This window comes from Capronia coronata (genome assembly GCF_000585585.1).
Source record: "Capronia coronata CBS 617.96 chromosome Unknown acBCG-supercont1.6, whole genome shotgun sequence".
NCBI lineage: Eukaryota > Fungi > Ascomycota > Eurotiomycetes > Chaetothyriales > Herpotrichiellaceae > Capronia > Capronia coronata.
In genome coordinates this window covers 2,276,116-2,299,226 of record NW_006912898.1, presented here as the reverse complement: position 1 = coordinate 2,299,226, position 23,111 = coordinate 2,276,116, and the positions used below count along the sequence as shown (strand labels likewise).

The window sequence follows — 23,111 nt, the reverse complement described above, 5'->3', positions numbered from 1 at the left end:
CTAAAGCTACCCGGACCCAGTTCAATATCTTGTCCTGTGTTGCACTTTCCAGTAGCAATCAATCAAACAATGAGCTCTGTATACTTCCGTCTTTGACTTGGCTATTCAAGCTGGCCTTGCGCTGTATAATAAGTAACCAGGTATTCATTTGACTCGCTGCCCCACCACCTCAGGTTTTGAGAAGCCCAGAGGGTCGGTGTGTGTTGGAGCCGATGTTGTGGCTGTAGTTGACCACAGTACTAGTCTACTCTGTAGAGGAAGACGCAGTGCGTGACGTCTGGCAAACTGCGTGCGGAGCCAAACCGCCGACTCGCCGACCAAAAATTATTTTTCCGACAACAGAATCTCTTTACATCCAGTTGAACGCACTGGATGGCGACGCAAAGAAAGGAGACTACCCGATTTCTTCCATAAGGCGCCCCTTCACGCGAGCCAGTCCGCACTGTCTCTTCCTCTGAAGAACAATACCTGCCCCCATCATGGGTGAGAAAAAGAGAAAAGCTGGGGCGCAAGAAGCCACCGACCGACCGACCAAAAAGCCACAGACCAGCAAAGCCAAGGTCACCTACATCACAGGCCCCGATGTAGCGAAGCCCGTTGTTGGTAAGGACAAACAGATCCTGCTCTACCTACGACCAGTCTGAACTTGTGCCCTAAGATCCCTTTACTAACCGATTGTCTCTAGCATTCTCCCCCGGTTTCACGCTTCCCCCGGAATTGAAATTCAACGCCTTCTCCAAGAAGACAACAACGTCGTCCGCCAGCCCGACCAGCCTTCTCCTCCAAACCTCTGACCATCCAACGATTGACTATGTCGCAACGGAAAGCAACACCACCGAAGTAGGCGAGAGGCACATGAAGCACTACGTCGCGGTGTTTGACCCGTCATCAAAAAGCCTGCGAGTCACGGAAGCCAAGAAAGTGACGGTACGCAGCAGTGTGCGCCAAGTCGACCAGCGAGACGGCAGCGACGGTGAAGAGAACGATACTGGAGCAACACCCACCTGGGCAACGATGCCCTCGTCGCGCGCCGCACTGACCGAGGCGTTTGGAACCAAGAAATCCAAAAAGGCAGTGGCCTCGGTGGCCGAGAACCGACTCCTCGCTCGCGGCGGGGAGAAGGCAACAGACAGCCCTGTCTCGAATGCGATTCTGTGGTCGATCAAGGACGAAGACGACCCATTCTTGGATACCAAGAACACCTCTGACGCGACGGTCCTGTCGCGGGCCAACAAGCCACTGCCTCCAGCGAACCTGGACACGACGGAGATCGAGGAAGTGTATGGCCTCTCGGCGCTGGTCTTCCCGGCCCCCGCGCGCACGACACTGGCGCAGATGCCGCTGGCCTACTGGCGCGAGCGGATCGGAGCGAAAAAGGACGTGGTGTCGCGCTACCGCTTCGTCGCGCACCGCGTGGACCGTCTGACCCGACTCCATCTCGAGAATCCCGACGACCAGACGACGCTGTTGAAGCTGCAGCTGCTGCGGTACATCCAGCTCCTGCTGGAGCTGTACACGTACATCACGCGCCTGCCCGCCCGCAAACCCATCCCGCAGCCGGAACAGTGGCCGGACCACACGACCTCGGATGCAAGTCTGTCGACGGCCTTCCTGTCGAAACTGGTCGCTCACTTCTTCCCGACGTCGATCCCCACGGCCCAGGCGAAGACCTTGTTGACCACCACGATTCTGGCCCTGACCTTGCACATCCCGCCGCCCAAGTGGCAGCCCGGAGTGACCATGCCCGTGCTCGTCACCGAGCCGTCCGACATCTCGCTGGACCTGGCGTTGCAGCCGACCGAGGTGAGCAAGCTCTTCCGTGAACTGGGGTGCAAGATGGAGAGCTTGGCAGATATGGAGCTGGCACGTTGGGGCTGGGAGAAGAAAGGTAAGGCGAGGAAGATAGTGGATGAGGATGGCAAGGAGACGACATTGCCGAAGCCCAAGTTTGCGAAACTCCGGTTTCCCATCGAATTCCCCAAGATCAGCGCCGGGCGGCCGAGTAGGAGATAAGAGTGAACAGAGCGACATGCATGGCTGTTTGCCGAGAAGTGAGCATCTGGTCAACTTGAAGGCGGTCAGCGTCTACCAGTGAAAGTCTAGCACATAGGAATAAGAGAATGAAACGATGACATGCAAAGACAAGCAACGAGTCACGGCGCAACGTGTGGCATTGAACAGTGCAGCGAGCAAGACCAATATCAATCGGCACAGGGGGTGAGAAGGTTAAAATGGCCATCTATTTGATGGCGATCTTAGATTCCTCATCGGTCGGTTTCTGACCGAAAATAGAGTATATATGATGGCTGAAGAGCCGGACATTTGCCAAACGGGTAAGATGGCAAAGAATGTATATTGTCAACAAATTTCTTTCTCCTCCTCATCATGACACCACAACCACTGACAGCGAGCACTTCACTGGATCGAGCTAGACAAGGAGCTCTAAAACTGGGGAAAGCTCAAGCCGCAGCGGCAGCAATAGGCATGACGCGCTCTTCAGTAGCTTCGTCGGCGGCTGGTTTGGAGACGGCCTGCGCTTCAGCGAGCTGCGAATCGGTCCAAAGAGGTTCCACGGGTTTGGCGTCCTTGACACCAACCCCGACAAACCCACCTTGCGCCTCCCAGTCTGCGATACGCTTGATATCCAAGCGCTCCCACACCTGTTCGAGGGCGTCTACGATTTCAGCCCTCAGCTCGGTTGTGTGGCCAGGAGTAGGGGTGATTCGGAGCCGTTCTTCGCCACGAGGAACGGTGGGGTAGTTGATGGACTGGACATAGATGTCGTAGTCATTCAACAGCATGTCGGAAGCCTGCTTGGCAACTTCGGCGTCACCGACAAGGATAGGGACAATGTGCGAGGGGTTGGGGATGACGGGAATGCCACGTTTGGTAAGGTCATCTTTCAAGGCGCGGGTATGCAGCTGTTGAAGGCGTCGGTCTCCTTGATAGCGTGCCTGATACTCAATTGCAGCACGAGCACCAGCCATGGTGGCAGGAGGAAGACTGGTGGTGAAGATGAAGCCCGGGGCAAGGGACCGGATTGCGTCCACCAACGCCGCGGAACCGGCAATGTAACCGCCCACACATCCGTAGGCTTTACCCAACGTGCCGGTGATGATGTCGACTCTATCCATCACCGTGCCTTTCTGCATCTCCTTGTTTCGGTGGGGGTTGGCGTAGACTTCGTAATCAAGGTGTTCTGCAACACCGGCACCCCTCGGTCCGTACATACCAACAGCATGGACTTCATCGAGGAAAGTAATCGCGCCATATTTATCTGCAAGATCGCAGATGGCCTCGATCGGTGCGACTGAACCACACATGCTGTAGACGGACTCAAAGGCAATGATTTTGGGTTGTTCAGGTGGCAGGCTGGCCAACTTGGCCTCCAAATCCACCAAGTCGTTGTGCTTGAAGACCATCTTCTTCGCACCGGAATGACGAATACCCTGAATCATGGAAGCATGATTCAAGCTGTCACTCAAGATGACGCAGTCGGGTAATTTGCTGCCCAGCGTGGCCAGTGTGGCATCATTCGCTACGTAGCACGAAGAGAAGACTAGCGCCCCTTCTTTGCCATGTAGGTCGGCCAGAGTCTTCTCAAGGGCCACAGCGTGTTGATTGTGGCCCGAAATGTTCCTGGTGCCGCCGGCGCCGGCGCCATACATGTCGAGAGTCTCGTGCATTGTCTTCAGGACATGTTTGTTGCGCCCCATGCCCAGGTAATCGTTGGAACACCAGACTGTGACTCGCTCTTCCTTTGTTTCCTTGTGAGCACGAGGAAACTCCTTGGCAAGTCGATTGATGTTGTTGAAGTATCGGTATGACTTGTCCTTGTGCTTCTTTTCGAGCTCATTGTTGTAGAAGCGCTCATAGTCGAACCGAGGCGCGGTTGGCGGGGTGGGCTTCGGCCCTGCATAAGCGTCCGGTTTCTTGACGGCAGGTTGCACTTTCTGGAGCGGCGGAGCTTAAGAGGTGTCAGCAGAACATTCGTCCCTTGGAATTATTGACATACCTGGTTGCACCGGTCGGAATGTGCTGGGCGCGACGTTGGCTTTCTTTTCTGCCGAAGTGTGCAATTTCTTCTCCAGCAACGACTTGACCACACCAGTACCGGCGGCAGCCTTGCCATAGCTACGGCGAGAGGTCATGCGAGCGCTCTGGATAGCCAGCGCCTTGTTCATGACGGGGCATCGTCGAGCAATGAACTGCAGGTTGGTGATGGTACCGCCACCGGGGGATTGGTGGGTGGAGGTGGAGAGCGAGCGTAAGGTCGCGGGCGAGGTTTTCTTCAAGAAGGGACAAACACCCTTGGATTGCTGGAGAAGGGCCTCCATGGTTGCGTTGCAGTCGACTGACGGGATAGCTCAGGTGAGAGATGGTGAGGAGTCGATGGGAGCTATTGAGGGCGATGACGGGGTGTAGAGAACGGTGGAAAAGAAACTTGAAGTGTAGTGTGTGATGAATGAATATGGGGTCGGCGGCGGTTAGTGTGTGTTCTATGTTCTACAGTGTTGTAATCACACATAATCATCCATTGCAGCTTGACGGTCAGCTCCAACTCGAAGCCCGCAGCGCAGCCTATAAGGAGAGCCTTGGGCGCCTTGGGAGCCCCTTAGCCTCCTAGCCCCATACCACGGCTCGCCTCAACACCTCTTGTGCCTGCGCCTGCGCCTCTGGCCCTGCGGCTCTCAACCAGCCAATCTCTTCTCCCTCATTTCAATTGTGCCTTTTCCCTCTCTCGCCAACCGCTATTCGTGTCAACGGTACGTACAGAGTTATTACGTATCTCGCAATTTCTTTCTACTTTCAGCCTCTCAGCCCGAATCCTCTTCCTCCGTTGTAATCGTTCTACCGTGCCTCCACCATCAGCAACTGGTCGAGGTGCTTTCTTTCAGGCTTGCAAATTCCACGTCCTGATTGAGAACTTTATTCCTTCCCAGCGGATCTGTTCGCCAGTCCCGCGGACTCTCCATTATTGCAGTGCGGTACTACTACAACATGGCCTAGGTACCCGGGTACCGAACTATGGACTATGAAGACGGAAAAGAGCAAGGCCGAGAACTTACACAAAGATGCCTCTGGGTTTCGTTCCCTCCATCCACCTACCTACCGTGAACCACGACTCCTCCAACGAGCTGGAATGCCGAACTACCCACTGCCATACTACTACTAATAAGTATTATTGCCACTTGGGTCCTGCGATGCGGAGATTCACGTCGGCACATCGCTTGACGCCCGGGCTGCGGGCTTCGGGTTCCTCGCTGCGAAGTCAACCATGTTTTGGGCAATTCTTCGTCTCGAGCCTGTGGGGCTCTTCCAGAATCGAGAACTAAGATGCCTTTATTGTTCTACCTAAAGATACACGGCACCTGGGATGTCGTACTGCAGAGGCGGAGTGTACTACTTGTATTGTTCGCGCAGGTTCTGCTACTAGAACCGCCTGGTCTGGTCATATCAGTGGCTCAGTCACATGACCATCCACGTGATGACGGTTTACCCCAGTACCCCTTTTTGAGGACTGTTTCGATGCTGCTTTATCGCTTCTATATCCCAAACACTGCATAACAGAGCACACGTACCTATACCTCACAGGTAGCAAACTCTACAGGGTTAGTCGACTATCCAGGCACATTGCTCTTCAACCTGGAGACTGATAGGAGAAAAGTCATGGGATCCGGAACGTCAAGATGGGCAGCGAGTCCTTGGGAGATTGTGTTCCAAGGCATCAAGATGGCAAGTCGGTTCTGGGCCAGGATCCAGCGAATGTAACGCGTGTAGCGAATGCCGTTGTGGATGTCGCTTTCACAGCTTGAGAGTGCTCGTGGAACAATTCGGTGTGCCATCATGGCTCAAGGAGAGCAGGTCGACGCATGCAGTTGGCTCTCTCTTCCACTGATCGTGGTGCACTCTTCAAGCTGTCTCTCTGGCGCTCAACGTGAAGAAGAAAGAACAGAAGCATGGTATACAGCTTGACCTCGACAAGGGTCAAGACTTGTCCTCCGGACTGGGAGCACCCTTTGTGATTTTGATCCGTCCCTCGAGTCGAGGTGCAATGGCCTGCGTCGTGATAATTAGCAACAAGGTACCACCATCGCACACCCATCATTTGACTCACTCTGGTCCAGTCAACCTGAAACTCCTCGTCGTCCATTTTGTCACAGCATCTAGGCTGGCCCTTGAGTCCCGTAAGACGCCACCACTTGCGCACGACCTTCCGGATAAGCTGCATATCTCGCTCATTTTTGTCATGCTGAGGGTTGCGGACGCGGTGATCGCCTTCATCCTCCGAATCGTCCAGCGGCGTGGTCGTGTCTCCGCTCTCAGAGGGCTTCTTCCCCAAAGCGTCCGTGTTCGGTTCTACGACAGGGTGCGTCGAGTGCAAATCATCGTGGACTCCATCCCAGTGTCGAGCCAGGCTCTGGCCCCAGTGTTTCCACCTGCCAATGATTTTCAAGGACATGAAATACTGCCGCATGATCATGCTGATCAACATGCCGTTCTCTTCGGAGACGATTTCTTCCGCTTCGCCTCCTTCAGATTGCACGAGTAAGGAATCGAACCCATCTTTGCCCCGTCCCATGTAGCCCCTCGTGACCAGCTTGTACTTCCTCTCGAGGTCGAGGGGTTCTCGGCCTACCTTGACCCACTTGATTCGATGATGGGGCGGCAGGCGAGGGTCGAACTCGAATTCGATGTTGGATACCTGAGGGAAGCGGCCTTCAAGGGCGGGATATGTGGAGACCGAGTTCTCCAGTGCGGCCAAGAGTGCTGCTCCGGTGACCTGAATGACAATGGTGGGATCCTCGAACGGAAAGCTTGAACAGAAAGACGTTAGCCGACCACATGCGTGAAGTCGCCGTGAAAAGCCAATAGAAGACTCACCAATTCATAATATCCTTCAGCCGAAGCAGTCCGGGAGGATAGACCTGGTCACCTCTTATGGTGCCAGCCGCCATGAGACAGCAATCGCCTTGGTAATACGAGCGCATCAAGTCACAAGCAAAGTTTCCAATATTCGACTCCTTAAGCCGCACGGTGGTAAATCTGGCATCCAACGGAGCGGCCGTGTAGCCTAGAGGCTTTTCCAGCTTTGGCTTCAAGCTCGCCGTAAGCTCTTCCACGAGTTCAAGCGCTTTCGGGTCTTGAGGGATGTCTGACACGATATCTTGCCGGACGATATGAACATCCCACTTTTTGTCCTCACCGGGCCGCCTTCGCGCTTCGATATAGCTGACCTGCTTGAAATCGCTTCCTGAGCGCAGAACATGCGTGCCATTGATTAGATTGTGTTGGTAGAAGTGATCATGACCTCCAAGGATCATGTCGATCAGTCCATTGGGAATCTTCTCCGCGAGTTTGTTGTCGTTCGGTTCTCGTTGATGGGTTACGGCAATGATGATTTCTGCCCCTTGTTCTCGCAAGCCTGGTACCAGCTCCATTGCCGTCGCCGACACTGACTTGTAGATCAAATTCGGAGGCAAGGAGTTGATGGTGTCCAGCCATTCTCGCTCCACCAAACCGATGAGGCCGATCTTGATCCCATTCGAGGAGGTGAGCATGGCCGTCTTCTTCGCATTGCCTAGAGGGACGTCATCGCCCAGTTGAGGATCTATCACATTCGTCAATCAGGCCGAAGGTGATTCACGACGGAGGAGCCGAACCAAGCACGTTGGCCAAAAGCCAGGGGAACTTGCACTGTGAGGCAAGGCTGCGAAATTGCTTAACACCAAAGTCGAGATCGTGGTTCTGCCGGACAATAGCAGTGTTAGCCTCAGGACGAGCGGGTGCATCATTGGACTCTTACGCCAACACAAGCAATATCTGTCCCTATCATGTTGAGCACAGGCACCATATGACTACCTAGCATTGCGAATCTCGTCAGTATGCTGCCTGTCACGTGACCGTTGAAGACGGTCAAGATGTCATGTTGGCGGCAATGGTACCTTTGGTCACGCTGCTTTCCAAGCTAGGATTGAAAGCATCTCCGGAAAAGATCGTGACAAGGTTGGGTTGCCCCGAAAACCGACCGTCATTGCGGTAGTAGTTACAGACGGTCTGGAAGCGGGCGATGCCTCCCACTGGTTCAGCAGAAGACGCATCGATGTGGTAGACTGTCGACATGGCGTGTTAGAACATGACTTGTTGCCTCGGGGAGCCCTCCCTCCACAAGCAAGTGGTTTGGGTACACACCATCATTGTAATGGAGGATGCGCAGATCTGGTGGTATCGAAGTGTCCCCAGAGGTAAAGGTGACTTTTTCCTCCATGTCAGGGTCGGTATAGCTCAACTGGTTCGACAGAAGAAGGGGGCAGGCTGGAGGAGTCGTCGCTATCAAATAACGAGCTCAGACTGGTAGAACAGCAGCCTCAGAGTCCTGGGTCAATGTCTGATACCGTGAAAGATAAATAGAGCTCAATGCCGCTTAAGCCTCCCACTGACATGAGAAACTAGGTGCGCGGGTAACAGCAAAGGAGAAATATGGACCCGAGTTGATTCATCATTGCTTCTTGATCCCCAGACAATTCAACAAGAATGTATGAATGCATGAATCATATCTAAAAGCCATGATGTTTCTTCTCCCTTGTGGTGATCTACACCGAACATCGATTACATAATTTATGACTAAGTATACCAATGACATAATGCCGTGATATCCCGCCGCTTTAGGCTCCTCGAGTTCTTCCTTCCATTCTCTCATCGACAAGCTCAAGCAAGTGACTGTTATAGAAACGCAATCAAAGCAAAAAGACTCTTCAGAAGCCTTGCCGACCTCGATGCTCGCATGTGGTCTCACGTGACCCAGATATGCTCTGCAAATTCAAGGACACAAGAATGACTTGAAGCCCACTGACTGATCATGGACCTTAACCAGGATCAACGACGCCAGACGCCCGACGCGAACCGCCCCAAGCGGAGCCTGTCAGAGCGCCCGGCCTTGCCTCGCAGAAGTCTAGCGATCTCGCCTCGAATCTGTGCTGTTCCCTCCTCTTCCTTCTCCTAGTACCCCAGGTCGAGGAAGGTCAGTCACAGAGCAGAGCTACAGAATTCCCAAGCATGTCGTGACACCGGTGCACCGCACATGTATACTCATATCCGATGGAATTGAGGAGATCGCCGGAATTTCGGTACACCAATATAGACTGACCACTTTCTTCTTTGGCGCAGGATCCGAATTCTCGATGCCGAAACACCAATTCTTCACACAACTACGTACTAAACCCACCTTCGAGGGCACGACGCAAGCGACCACGACGGCCTCGGTCCCGGGTACTTGCCGCCGTGTATGGGATTGTTATTCTTAGCAACACATATCGGCTGCAAGCACCCGTCCGCCGTCGTCGTGAGCTGCGGAGTTGTACCTGTGAAAGCCCAATTCAAGAACAGAGATCGAAGAGATGCAGGCTCCCGAGACCATACACGTACCGTGATCTCGAACAAACAAAGAGATCCGGGATTCAAGACACGCAACCCAATCTCGTGCCGCGGGACACCACACGCCTCGCTTGGGCAGCTCGCTCTCCGGCTGTCGGTCGATTCTCGCTCTCGGCGTCAGAAGTTTGCTGCACATACGCGCCTGCGCATGCACATGCACATCAACTGGCCTATCTCTTGTCGCGACGTCTATCTCTGCACTCTATTCTCCGACGCGAAATACATACACAGATACAGATATATCGCGAGGTCTGATGTCGTGCAGAAAACGCTCGATGTTTAAAGAGTCAGGCAATTCAGGAGAGTGCTACGAAACAAGACTCAAGCCGGTATGTATCCTGCGCACGCTCGCACAACACACACACACGCGCATGCACACCAGGCAATGAAGAACCTAAGCGTGCACTGTCCGAGGCGATGGAAGCTTTGGAAGCTCGATCGATCCTAACCACTTCGATCCCTTCTCTGCACGCCGCGAACCGTGGCCGGTCTGCTCACGATGTTTTTGTTCTTTTTCGCAACAGCAGAACCAGCCCGGTCGTTTGGCACCGCTGATGAGGACAGTCATGTCTTTTTCTGGGAATGGTTTTCAATCTGAGCTCTCTTGTTTTCCAGCGCGGTGAAACGCGTTGGTGGTGCACGTGTGCGTGTGTGTGTGTGTGTATCCCGTGTCCTCCGGTCGAGTCGAGTCGAGTCGAGTGGTATTTTCCTGTCTGCTCTCTCTCTTGCAAGCAGCATTTCTCGCGCATCGAGCGTTGGATGTCGTCGTTCAAAGGGTCGTATCATCAGTATCTATATATATCGCGTGGGGCGACGCACGATCCGCGTACATCCCCGACCAGGTTGAGGAACCATGGACACCATGAAGAGCGTGAAAAGAAGAAAACACAAAACTTGGGCACCAACGATTCCGTCGGGACTGAGAATGGGAGAAGACGTCCGTGACAAGACTGGAACCGAGATGACGGCGACCTGGCGCTCGGAGTGTGAGAGCGAGATCAACGACGAGGCTGCTGGATCCCGGGGGACGACGATGCATGCATGACCCAATGAAGAACAAAAGTCCGAAAAGCCAAAGTTGAGACAGCCGAGCACAGGGTGACTTTTGTCTTTGAACAATCATCTGCGCGTCTGGCAGTCCGTGTAAAACTAGAGTACTATTATCTGAGGGTTGAAAAACATGCATTTTTGACTGGCACGTCAAACCGAATCGTTGAAACATCCCATGTCCAGGCGTGAACGGCATGGGTAGCATTGCTTGTTTTCCCAATCCATCAACATCATTGGAGCAGACAGCAATCGTTTTCAAAGCCGCCCGTGACCCGTGACCCGTGACCCGTTCCCAATTTTTTTGGACCGTCTGAACTCCATCGCTGGATCTGTTTCTCGTAGCGCCCATGTAGTAGATCAATATTAGATTGGATCTTCAGGAGACTGTGCATTCCGCGGCGGTCAGTTCTCTTCATTCACCGATTTATCGCTCCCATCGTCGTCGTCTTCTTCGTCGTCTTCATCTTCTTCGTCCCCCGACTCCCAACCCTCCGCCTCCAAGTTTGGAGACCTGATCCCAAAGCTGAGAAGGAAGCCCACAAAGGCCACTCCGCCAAAGGTACCAAACGCCAAAGCCTCGCCTTTCGGACGGACCTTGGTGGAGAGGGAGAAGATGCCACCCGACACGAATGGACCGACCGCCCGGCCTGCCGCGGACAGCGTCTGGGCCAGACCATTGAGTGTTCCAAGGACAGAGTGATTAGGGGCAGAATTGGTGATCTGCGACATCTGGTCAGCCCTGCCAGCTTGTGTATACCACCAAGGAAAGATCGCCGACTTACCAACAGTAGAGCGCTTGTGAGACCTCCGACTGCCGCCACAGTCTTAATGAGGAGGACGAAACCGATCTCGATCCATAACCATACCGCGCCGAATGAGACGGCTTCTGTACCGTCGCCTTTGCCCTTGTAGCCGACAAAGGGCATGAGAAGGTAGGCTATCACAAAGCCGCCCAGTCCAGCCCGGTATGCCCACCTGTTTCCCACCTTATCCCGCAGTTTTCCAAATATGCCGATCTGGAACAAGATAGTCACCACGCCGGCGAATCCAAGTGAGAGGCCTATCTCTTCCGGATCCAACCCCCGCCCAGTCGGAGGTGCCGCCTGCGCGAAGATTGGGTAGAGCGAGTTGAAAGAGACGTTGGACAACTGGAAGATGAGGTATGTCAAAAGTAGGAGGATGGTATCTCGGTTGAGCACGTCGCTCTTCTTCAGTTCCTCCGTCTGAGGGAACAGTGCTTGATTCTCCGCTGTTCCGTCAGCGTCTTCGTCATCTGACACCTCGGCAAGTCCATTACTGTGCGTTTGGTGTGCCTTGCTCTTACGCCTTCTCAAATAATGTGGTCTGGTTGAGGCTGTGAACTCCCACAGCCAGGCAAAGAGACTCTTGACCCGATGAGTGATGGGTCCGAGATACGGTGCCTCCTCCAAGCTCTCCTCGAGGAATATCGCCGTGAGGACGAGGTCGACACACAGAACGGCGGCAGAAAGCAGATTGGGCAAGAGAAATGGGTAGGGGTTGGGTTGCGACTTGTTGAAAGGGTTCCTCTGATACACGAGAACTCCGCCGATGACTGGACCAGTGATACCTCCAAGTCCATAGAGGACAGGCAGATAGGTGAACGCCTTGGACTGGTTGCTGCGGTCTGTGATCTCTCCCAGACAGGTCGAGACTACTCCTTGATTCCCGTTCAAAAGACCCATCAGAGCCTGCACCAATATCGCCTGCCACAGCGTTTTGACAAAGCCGAAGGCGATGAAGCAGGCAGCAGTGAACAAAGTCCCCATCAAGATCACAGGCTTCCGCCCTATGTGGTCTGACAGCCAACCCCAGAAGAAGTTTGTGGCCAGCTGGGCCAGCGCAAAGGCCGAGGCTATTAATCCCACATAGAAGCCGACCTGTCCAGGTTTCACTTCGGGGAATGTAGACGCCATCTCAGGCAGATAGGGGCTGATGGAATTGAGCGCCGTCTGTTCACATAGAGCTATCACCGCCAGGATTGCCATCTGCTTCTTAGGTAGAGGCGAGCTCTGGTGGTGTCTTTCTGCATGGTGGAGGTCATGGCTGGAGGAGTTGGAGGAGTCCGAGAGCGGCCTGCCTCGAGATCTCGGAGGAGTGATCCCGCCAAAGGTCTGGTAGTGAGGAGTGGAGGAGGGCCGACGGAACAGCGGTGCCTGGTCGGAGGGCTTCATGGTTAAGGGGATCGTGGTCGGCCGAGGCAGATGGGAAGGAAGCAGCTTCAGTGGGATGAGCTGCAGTGCAGTGGTGCGACTCTGTGGTCAGGACGTGACAGCACGGTGGACGGGTGACTATGCCATTCTCTCAGCAGAGAGCGTTTGAGAGTGAATTGCAGGCACCATAAAATGACAGTAGATATTGGGCAGAAGAGTACATTGCATGGTATAGGTACCCAGCTCGCCAGGTAAGGTATACTTTTGCGCAGGATGTTCACTCAGACATCAGCTTCAATCAGTTGTTGCCGTGTATCGAGTATTGGACGTCCAATGTCAGTGCGCAGCAGGTACTTTTTAGTGGGCAGTCACCCACTACAGAGTAGTAACAAGTTGCCTGCGAGAAATCCCACCCATGACGTATGAGCCTGCCATCACTACTAACAAGTATTAGAGAATATTCGCAGCTGGAGTACGTGCAGCGAGTCTCCACAAATCACCAATCGATAGGTACCTACCCATCTTAGGTAGTACCGTACTATATATACTAGGTAGGTACCTACCTCTGTATACTCTGAAGGCATGAGATTTTCGGTAGTAGTTCGTGGTGTCCTGGATCACGTACGGTGTATAGCAGGCCTATGTCAAGTCGGAGGCAGTTCATCAGTTACAGGATGTTCGCCATAGTAGTTCTCTCAGACGTTATGGGTATATCCATCCCAACTGGACCGAACATATCCCAACTCGTTCCTATTCCCCTCCCGTCGGCGCAATTTCTTTCACTTGGGATACAATGCCATTCTTTGCACTCTGGTCGCCCTCCATCGTCTTGTGGTTGCCTTTGTAATGCTGCGTAAAGTCATATCGAAGGGCATTGGGTGACCGCATGAATTCGCGCTGTGCCTCCACGTTGTTTTCGATACTCTTGAGCATCTTCAAGAATTCATCATTCTCCAAAGCCTTGTCCGGGTCCTGATCATAGAGCCGCCGGATATTCTGCGAAGAGATAGGATCCGTCACCGTCTGGAACCTTTGCCGGCGTATCTCCGAGTACTTGTCCAGGATGCTCTCGTCGGCTTTACCCTCGTGGACGCCGATCAGACAGTCGTACAAGCCTCCAATGTCGACTAACCCCCCTGTCAAGCCCAGACCGCCAAAGGGATTGCAAACTGTAGTCTAAATGTTAGTGATGTAACAAGAAACGCATCACAAGACACTCACTATGTGCTGCATCGGCTGCCAGAAGGAACCTGCCACTCCGTAGACTATCAGCCAATCTCTGATGGATCCGGTACGGACTGATGGCAGCAAGATCATAATCCCCTGGCCTTGGGTGTCCCGGCAGTATGGCCTGGTACTTCATGGGTTGTCGAGCGATCAACTCCTCTCGGGTGAGGCCAGAGACCTCTCCATAGCTCACTCGCCACCAGCCGCTACCATCGGGGTTCTTCGTGAGGCGAGCCACCATATGCCAATGCTCCGGATGGATGAAGAAGTTGGCATCGTCATAGCCGTACTTTTCAAATGGATAGGCCACCTGGGAGACGGTCAAACTGGGTCATGACGATCGGAGCGGCTGACTTACATTCGTCGCGACGATCTGTTTGTCCCAGGTGAAGCCAGGGAAGTCTTTGTCCCCGTACAGGCATTTCCTAACCGTACTTGAGGCCCCATCGCATCCTACGATGTAAGCTGCTTCTAGGCGCTTCCTGCCATCCGGTGTGTCCACATCTGCCCACGCCTTCTCTGTATCCTGGCCAAGGTCCACAACCTTGTGATTAAAGCTCACTTTGAGCGTCGGTTGCGCAATGGCATGTTTGTACAGCAGTCGATCTAGTTGGGCCAGGGGCAGACATGCCTGTCGATCTTGATCGTCAAACAGGAGACTGTTGTCGAAACCAGCGAGATAGGTACCGTCGAGCTTCCTCCAACAAGTCCTGATGGGATCGAATCCTTGCTTTCGAACCTCCTCGATGACTCCGGCACGTCGTAGCTCGTACGCAGCCGGAGGACCATAGTAAGCTGCCCGAGGAGAATCATCCAGCTCCGAGGATCCCTCCAAGACTTGAACTGGAACGCCTTTTTTGGCGAGCATCAAACCTAGAAGCAAGCCGGAAGGTCCAGCGCCCACAATTATGGTCCATGGTTTGTCAACACCAGTCATGTTGGCCCAGCAAGATTAGCGGCAACACTCAACCCGAAACGCAGGACCGTTATGGGACAGAAAGACAACTTGGGGCCCAGCAACCCATTATATACCCTGGACAAGACATTTTCAAGCCCCGCGAACTTGTCTTTGCAGGCAATCCACTCTTTGGTGTGAAAGCCATACAGTTCAAGAGATCGGGGTTTCTTAGCGTGGTGACTTCTGATCTTTTGTGTCGTGATGGGAATTTTCCAGTATGTGGAGATCGTGGGCATGAACTAAATTGGATGGTGGCACCGGCGCCAGCACCCCGGTGGTGACCCTGTGGGGTGTTAGAGGGCTTTTAGGTGCTCGAGCGGTATCTGCTGTCCCCAGTGCCCCGGCTGCCGGAGCGGAGGCTCCAGACTCATACTCTGCTTGTCGCTTGTTGCTTGTTGAAGTTCTTGGTTCATCCCGTACTATACAGCTTTGCGCCTTCTTATGCCTTCATCCTCGGGGCAACTGTTGAAACTATTGTGTCAAGTGAGTCTCCTCATCCGGCCACCAGACACTGGCGCTCTCGTGTTCACCGTCCGCGAAGGTGTTTCCTGCGGCTCCAGCGTCTGGTGCCGAGAAGTCGGGACAGGGCGGAGGGAACCATTGAACAGGTGGGGCTTGACCGGGAACGCCCCTAAGCCTAGTACGTATCATTCAATGCCGGGGTAGTGTTACCTAAGGTAAGGTGTACAGTGTTCAGACCGTCCATACCTTGGGTTCGTCAATCGGTATTCTGCATCTTGACACCTCAATCTCCGGATTACCATTAATCCCCTTTGGCCTCACGAGACTCTTCATAATCGAGGCAAGGTCCGCACCGAAGCCACTGGGTTCGAGCACTGCGTGTTCAGCGCTCGCTGCAGAACGGCTCCTATGTCTTGCTCGACCGATGTAAGCACTTGCGACGGAGGTAAGTTGGGGCTGTATCTGGATTTGCTTTGGTCTCAACGAAAGACTCAAGGCCTGTTGAATGTCGCTATGCTATGTACGCTCAACAAGATGACCGAACTTGCGGTGCGGTTCATGTGAGAGGTGCACTCAACAAGTGGGCGAGCGATATCGAGATTCGAGAGAGTTTGATTCAGGTTGCAGGCTACTCTTGAATGCCGGCCGGGCTCGAGGGGGGAGTGGCTTAAGGCGTGTTCAAGGCCATTGAAGACGAGAAGAAGAGATCTCGAGAGGATGATTTCGTAGGAGCGTAAGCAGGGAATGATGGACTTGTGGGGTGGTAGAGTTGAACTTCCAGTGCCTGCGGTGCCTCACCGGGTAGTACTAGTATAGAGAGAGAGAGAGAGAGAGAGAAAGAGATGCAGCTTGTAGGGCAGATTAGGCACCTTAGAAGAGTTACAAAACCTGACAATCGTGATCATCGCGCTTAAGGGTTGTATGGGGGTGATTCAGCTGCCACGTAAGGAACCCGGCAGTTATACTGTGTCTCTCTCTCTATACTTCTCCGCCTAACTTCATCTGGGGTTCAAGTCTCAGCGCCAGGGCTCAGCTGTGAGATTGACAAGCCAACCCCAAAAGGTTCACAGATGCCTTAGGTACCTAAGGTACAGAATGATGGTCTCCTTAAATACCTTACCTTAGGTAGTAACATTCCTTCTGTGGATATCTCTTCTTGCTGTGCAGGATTCAGTATATGTACTCTGCAGTGCTACTAGCATTGATTAATTGCCCGACGCCAACGGTTACTACTGTATAGTGTATACAGTATGTACTAAAAGTGCGCGCCCGCGTGCTGCGTCGATTAACCTCACATCCCGCTGACGGCTGGCCTCGACATTCTACCATCACCTACCACTACTACTACGACTACTACCTAGTCCTCCCAACATCCTGCGATGGACTTCCATCTGTGCAGCTGAGCCGTTGCGCCCCAGCGATCATCGCCTGGCCACTGATTACGACCCCATCATTCATCGCGGCCAGCTCAACATCCAAGCCCTCTCCGAGGTGGCCTTGCAACCATCATCGTCTTTGTCGCCGATGAGCCTGCGCATCCCTCGTCAACACCACTCGAGCGACCGGTGCTCATGAAACGCAACGAAGTCCTCCACCGAGCCGTCGAACATGCGCAGCGAGACCATACACCACCCCTGCGTTGACTTTCCTCATTCTTGTCGCGGCAGCACGACGCCGCACTTGCGCTGACAATGGCCAGCTACCAGAATGGTCAGCCTTACTATACCGCCAACAACCATCCTTCCTCGGGCCAGAACAGTGGTTATGCTCAATATGGCTCCCAGCCTCCATATCCTTCGCGGCCTCTCGAGCGTGTCTCGAGTTTCGATGCGGGAGATGACGAACAATTCATCGAGGGAGATCTGGCGCAGACGCAGCCGCGGTCAATCCAGGGATACCAGGCCTATACTGCTCAGTCAGGAGCAAGCCCTCCAGTGAATAGGACGCACACGGCGAATGTGCAGGCTTCGACATCGCTACCCTTCAGAGCAAACACACAACATACCGCTTTGGGAGGATATCAACACCAGCACCAGCCCGCTGTGCCTGCTCATGCACCTTACAATCCCGCTCAGTACCAACAGCAGCAACCCATGTACAATACACAAGCATATGCAAGTCCACAGTCTGCTCATCCCTCAAGCACCTACCAGCCATATGTGCCAGCTGCTTACGGGGACCCGGGCGTCAACCGTCGACCTTCAGTGTACAACAGTTATGGCTATTACGATGTGAATGCGCAGATGAGTTCTTCCGCTAATCAGCCTCCTCCGCCGCCTCCTCCGAGGACCGGTCAGGCACCATATCCGCCTTTGCAGGCATACGGTGCATATCAGCATGATGCTGTTCAGCAGTATCATGCCCGTCGGCCCAGCGCTTCTTCCCCGGGCCAGCCTCAGTCAACATACTCGCCACCTGCACCCGCTCCTCCTCCTCACGATGCCGCGCTCTCGGGTCGGCCGTACTCCAGGTCGACCAGTATCCCCGAGGAAGGATATCCATATAATGCGGGAATAACGACGGCATACCAGGGCTCAACGTTGAGTACGTATTCGTCTCCCGATATCAACCGGAATTCCTCATTCGCAAGTCGGGTGAGCAATCAGTCAGTCTCGCCGCAGCCTTCACTCCCCACTCCCCCCAGTAGACAGCCTTCAAGCCGATCTCCGCAGCGCACAAGTACTCTCGAGCGCCATCCCCAGGGAAGGTCTCTACCCGGAGTACCGTCGGAGTCCGATTCAGATCACGACTACTTCAATACGGGCGAGTCACGAACTACCTCAGACAGGGACACCCGTCAATCTGGTCAATCTGGCTATGATGACCTGATGCTCCATCTAGACGAGGCTATAGGAAGCACTGCTGGGCAGTCTGGGCCCGCCAGCGACCATCGATATCGTCATTCTCGAGATGACGGCTTGAGTGGTATGTACCAACAACCCTCATCACAGCCGCTTCTCTCGCCGGATGAAGTTCCAACTCACCTCAATGGGACCATCGCATCCACTGGAGATACGTATATCAACTACGGTGCATTCTCAGATGACAGCGACGCCGAGGCCGCTGCCGGACTTGCAGCATTGCAGGCGTTGGACGAGCAAGAGAGGGCAGAGGATGCACGCAGACGTAGCGGCTCAGCGACTCTTTTCCCCAGCCAGTCACGTGCCGGAGCCACCGCTGCTCCTCTCCCCGGACAAGAGCAGAGTAGTGACAGCGACTACACTGGGTACGATTTAAGTCTTGCCGGCGGAGGCTATGCACCAGACATGTCATACGGTCAGTCAGAGTCGAACTACGCTGCTGCCGCCGCCATGCCGCAGAGCGATTTGTATGGCAGGCTGATTGCGCGGATGAATTCTATGCGCAGCTCTGGTGTATCCTCAGAAGGCAGAGAATCTCAAGCCAGTGGCTTCGAGTATGTTCTTCCTTCAGACAATCCTCGTCAATACTCATATTTACACAATGTTGCGCGGGTTGATACTGGAGGAACTGGCGGTCTTACCGAACCGAGTCCGCATCCTCGTCGACTGAGTTATGAAGATGGGGATGAGGCAACTCTGATGGATGCTGAGACCGGCCGTACTTCAGGAGACACCAGCCCATCTCGAGACTCCATGCCCGATCTATTCTTCCATCCTGGCCTCCAACAACGACCGCTACCACCACCACCCCCACACTCCGACCCCGGCTTACGGATACCGCACTTGATGCCTGCGGGAACTTACACCCAACAAACTCGATTTTCCCAGTACACGGAGACGAATGCTCGTGGTTATCCTCCGGCACCAGATGCTTATACTACTTCTTTGCTCACTCCCTCGCCCGTACCGCGATCAACTTCACTGTCGAGCACCAGGAGTGCACCAAGAGTTGAGCATCCCGTTCGCTCAAAAACCGACGCCGACCGACAAAAGCTTGCCCGTCAACAAGGGCGGCCAGCGTCCGAGATCTATGACATCGCCAGCCCCCAGTCGGCCGTTGCATTGGACCTTCCAGCCATCCCGAAGAAACGATACAATCCTGCCAAACTTTCAGTAGACCAGTTGAAGCAATGCTCCGAGCCGTGGGCGCTCAGTGCAGTTCTGGAGTGGATCAGAGAGCTGGCCGAAGATGAGGCCGATCTAAAAGAGCAGAGCATCATCGAAGGTATTGTTGCACTTTTCATGCACAAAGTTCCGACCATGTACATCACCGAAGCCGAAGCGCTTGGTGAACGCGTCGTCAAAGAGATGTTGGCCACCAATGCGTTGGTGAGGGAGGAAGAGTGGGTGAAGTTCGGACCTGGGTCGATGTCTGGCGTTCTCTATCAACTGACGGGAAGTGGCTGTTATTCCTCGAAACTGCATTTGTACCACACTCGGGGCCGTTGCTATTCATACCAGTGCATGAGAACACTGAAAAAGATTGATCTTGATTCTTTGCCGGTCGAGAAGAAGTCGGAGGATTGGGCCACCTTTTATAAGCTGGGCAAAGAAGACATTGCATCCCACGACAGGAAAGAGATTGAACGACAAAATGTCCTTCACGAAATTGTCACGAGCGAAGACCTGTATATCAGCCAACTGGACGTTCTACGAATATTATACCGGGATCGCCTCGCAGCGGCCCAGCCTCCGATCATTCCTCCCAAAAAATTGCCGCCGTTCTTGAGGGAAGTATTTGGTGGCATTGACAAAGTCAAGAAAGTGAACCAGGATTACCTTCTCGGTCAGTTGAAGTATCGGCAAACCGAACAAGGACCATGGATCGGAGGCTTTAGTGACATTTTCCGCGAATGGATCAGGAAAGCTCGGCCAGTGTATGTTGAATACGCATCGAGCTTTCCTCGAGCAGACTACCTCATGCGTCGAGAAGCGGAGCGAAACATCCAGTTCAAGAACTTCCTTGACCAGGGTCGGGAGGACAAGCGATCGAACCGCCTGGGGTGGGACAATTATCTTAAGGCGCCCATCACTAGATTGCAGCGGTACGGCCTGCTGCTCTCGACCGTGCAAAAGAACATGTTGAAAGAGTCGGAAGAAAAGAACCATCTTGCATTTGCGCTGGACGAGATTCGAGCGGCAACCTTTGAATGTGATTCGAAGTTCGCCGAAATGACCAAGAAAATGCAGCTGATCGAAATGCAAACCAAGTTGAGACTTCGGCCGGCCATGGAGAAAGAGGTGGAGTTGAACCTAGATCACTTGGGCAGAGAGATCATCTTTCAGGGGGATCTGCAACGCGCTGGAGGGAAAGGCTTTCAGTGGGTTGATACGCATGCCATTCTCTTCGACCACTACCTGGTCCTAGCCAAACCTCTATATCGAGATCGAAAAGAAGGATATTATGACGTTTCCAAGGTGCCCATCCCCATGGATCTCCTTGTCCTGGAAAGCTCCAACGACCCTGCGGTGGTGAAGTCGTCAGTCAAAGGAATCGGCGCCGTGACCACCACTGTGGTGCCACGAGGGCAGACAGCCGCCGATGCCCGGCTTGCCAGGGCGCAGTCTGCCGCCAGCGGAGGGCAAGCGGGCTCGTTGACACATACAAACACGAATCTCTCCATCGGATCAGGCAACACGAGCCAGTCGATGGTGCCTATCACGACCCTGGATTCTGGCAGTTCAAAAGAGGAGAAGATCATGTATCCTTTCCGCGTCAAACACCTCGGCAAGACGGAGACGTACACACTCCACGCTCCGAGTGCGCAAAACCGGCAGGACTGGTGTGAAGCCATCATCCAAGCCAAAACACGACATGCAGAAGCCTTGTTCTCGCAGAATGCGGAGCCGTTCAAACTTCGCGTCCTGGCAGACACGGCTTTCGGCTACGAAGGGCTGGCTTATCCTCAAAGACGCATCTTGATCAAGGGTACTCCCCTGGACAGGGCCATTCGGGAAACCGAAAAGAAATTCGAAGGCCAGGGCCGTCCAGCACCTGTTTGCCGAGCTCCGATCAACTGTGCAACGGTGTTCAATCAGCCATATGGCCGGCTCATGTGCGCCGTAGGGACCGACTACGGCGTCTACATCTCCGAATACCAAAATTCTCGGGGATGGGTGCGGGTGAGTGAAGCGACTTCGTACTGCGTAGCAGTGACTGACCGAGTCTAGGCTATCCCTATGCAACGCGTCACCCAGATCGCAGTGCTGGAAGAGTTCAACCTGTTTCTTCTCATTTCTGACAAGGCGCTCATCGCCTATCATCTGGATGTGGTCTGCCCACCAACCGGCAACGTGGTGTCGCAAAGTGATACCTCCAGTCGTAAAGCACCACAAAAGCTGTCCGGCTCTAAGGACGTTGGCTTCTTTGTGACGGGACGGATGAAGGAGCGGACGCTGGTCTTTTACAAAAAGCGAGACGGCATGGCGTCCAACTTCAAAGTCCTTGAGCCTGTTCTCCAGAGGAGCACGACCAGCCGCTCCCGCTTCTTGCCTTCCTCATCTCGGAGGGGGCAGACCGAATTTTTCCGGGAGTATGACGAGTTCTACATCCCGGCCGAGTGCTACAGTTTGAATCTGTTTCAGTCCAGTCTGGCCATCTCCACGGCCAGAGGGGTAGAGGTGCTGACGCTGGAGAAGAAGCAAACCTGGAGCGTGCCCAATCTGAGAAGCGATCAGCCCGAGGCGCAGGCACACCTCAGCTCGATCGCCAGTCGGATCAAGGATCTGAAGCCCTTGGGCATGTTCCGGCTGGGAGAGGCCGAATTCCTCGTCACCTTTGAAGAATGTGCCGTCTACGTCAACAAACACGGCGACATCTCGCGCGGAGTGGTGATGGAGTTTGTGGGTCGAGCCAAGTCGGCCTGTCTATATGCGCAATATCTCATTCTCGTGGATGACGACTTCGTCGAGATCCGCGATGCGCAAAACGGCCGATTGAAACAAGTCATTGCCGGCAAGGACATCAAGTTACTCGACGATGGAGGAGGCGGATCGGGAGGCGCCCCGACTCAGACACCAGCGGCGCTGGGAGGGGGTATCAATGGTCTTGCGCTCAAGAACTTCATGGCCGCACCGCGCACCCCGAAACTGGCGTTGCAGCATCCAGAGTACGAGAAGGTTCATCTCATTGTCGAACTGCTGTTGACCACGGATACGGAATAATGGAATGGGGGACCGGAACAGTGCTTTCTTTCTGGGTGGCGGGATGAATGAATGAATGACCTTTGTACCGGGCGCAATGGTGGATGGATCCAGCTCCCCTGACATGCTCTTGTCTTGTAGAGGAGGGAATTTCAGGCAGGACAGACAGACAGACAGGCGTACGAGTGACTGAACGATCTTGGACCATAGATACTAGTAGCCATTGACAGAGGCAGAAGAGAGGCCGGTGCATACCTAGGCTATATGTGATTTGAGGTTGGGGAGGGCCCAAACCCCCCAGGGGTATACACTTTGGCGTGTCTTTTGAGTATCTAGTGGTTTCTGAAGTGCTTGTGAAGAAGCCATACCCATCTTGAAGTGTGAAGAAGTGGCCATACTTACAGTACTACTAATACTACTACTAATAGAGATATCTAAGCACAGAACATGCCGTAAGTCAGGTACCTCTAGAAAGAGTCCTAAAGGATCTACGAGCCACGCCGCTTTATCTGCCAAGGCTGGGGTAGTGACTCTTGTAGTTATAGCAGCCAGGCGCCACGCCGCTCCTCATACGTACTACGTACTTACTAAGTACTAGCAGAACGCGAGGAGGAGAAAGAAGTAGCAGAATGGCCCCGGCGCTCACTCTGACAGACAAGACTGCGTTGCGTTGCTACAGCACACTGCATCCTATATATACACAGGACCTACTTGCCGGTCCTTCCGATCGTTGAAGACATGATC

General features: G+C 53.8%; 6 protein-coding genes across 6 annotated transcripts; 2 read left to right on the top strand and 4 right to left on the bottom strand.

Moving 5' to 3' along the window:
* Positions 1 to 479: 479 nt before the first annotated feature.
* A1O1_07488 (uncharacterized protein) lies at positions 480 to 2,013 on the top strand (the record flags this gene model as incomplete). The annotated part of the gene is made up of 2 exons (XM_007728356.1): positions 480 to 603; positions 686 to 2,013. The coding sequence occupies 2 exons, from the start codon at positions 480 to 482 to the stop codon at positions 2,011 to 2,013; spliced, it is 1,452 nt and encodes a 483-aa protein (XP_007726546.1).
* Positions 2,014 to 2,459: 446 nt separating this feature from the next.
* A1O1_07487 (5-aminolevulinate synthase, mitochondrial) lies at positions 2,460 to 4,337 on the bottom strand (the record flags this gene model as incomplete). The annotated part of the gene is made up of 2 exons (XM_007728355.1): positions 2,460 to 3,967; positions 4,016 to 4,337. The coding sequence occupies 2 exons, from the start codon at positions 4,335 to 4,337 to the stop codon at positions 2,460 to 2,462; spliced, it is 1,830 nt and encodes a 609-aa protein (XP_007726545.1).
* Positions 4,338 to 5,988: 1,651 nt separating this feature from the next.
* On the bottom strand, positions 5,989 to 8,124 carry A1O1_07486 (uncharacterized protein; the record flags this gene model as incomplete). Its single annotated transcript, XM_007728354.1, has 6 exons — positions 5,989 to 6,060; positions 6,119 to 6,818; positions 6,886 to 7,612; positions 7,665 to 7,749; positions 7,808 to 7,863; positions 7,947 to 8,124. 6 exons carry the CDS (start codon positions 8,122 to 8,124, stop codon positions 5,989 to 5,991), a joined length of 1,818 nt encoding a protein of 605 aa, XP_007726544.1.
* Positions 8,125 to 10,887: 2,763 nt separating this feature from the next.
* Positions 10,888 to 12,677, bottom strand: A1O1_07485 (uncharacterized protein; the record flags this gene model as incomplete). Its single annotated transcript, XM_007728353.1, has 2 exons — positions 10,888 to 11,205; positions 11,268 to 12,677. The coding sequence occupies 2 exons, from the start codon at positions 12,675 to 12,677 to the stop codon at positions 10,888 to 10,890; spliced, it is 1,728 nt and encodes a 575-aa protein (XP_007726543.1).
* Positions 12,678 to 13,406: 729 nt separating this feature from the next.
* On the bottom strand, positions 13,407 to 14,820 carry A1O1_07484 (uncharacterized protein; the record flags this gene model as incomplete). Its single annotated transcript, XM_007728352.1, has 3 exons — positions 13,407 to 13,825; positions 13,878 to 14,193; positions 14,242 to 14,820. The coding sequence occupies 3 exons, from the start codon at positions 14,818 to 14,820 to the stop codon at positions 13,407 to 13,409; spliced, it is 1,314 nt and encodes a 437-aa protein (XP_007726542.1).
* A 2,174-nt stretch (positions 14,821 to 16,994) lies between these two features.
* Positions 16,995 to 22,388, top strand: A1O1_07483 (uncharacterized protein; the record flags this gene model as incomplete). The annotated part of the gene is made up of 2 exons (XM_007728351.1): positions 16,995 to 21,347; positions 21,396 to 22,388. The coding sequence occupies 2 exons, from the start codon at positions 16,995 to 16,997 to the stop codon at positions 22,386 to 22,388; spliced, it is 5,346 nt and encodes a 1,781-aa protein (XP_007726541.1).
* Positions 22,389 to 23,111: the final 723 nt, after the last annotated feature.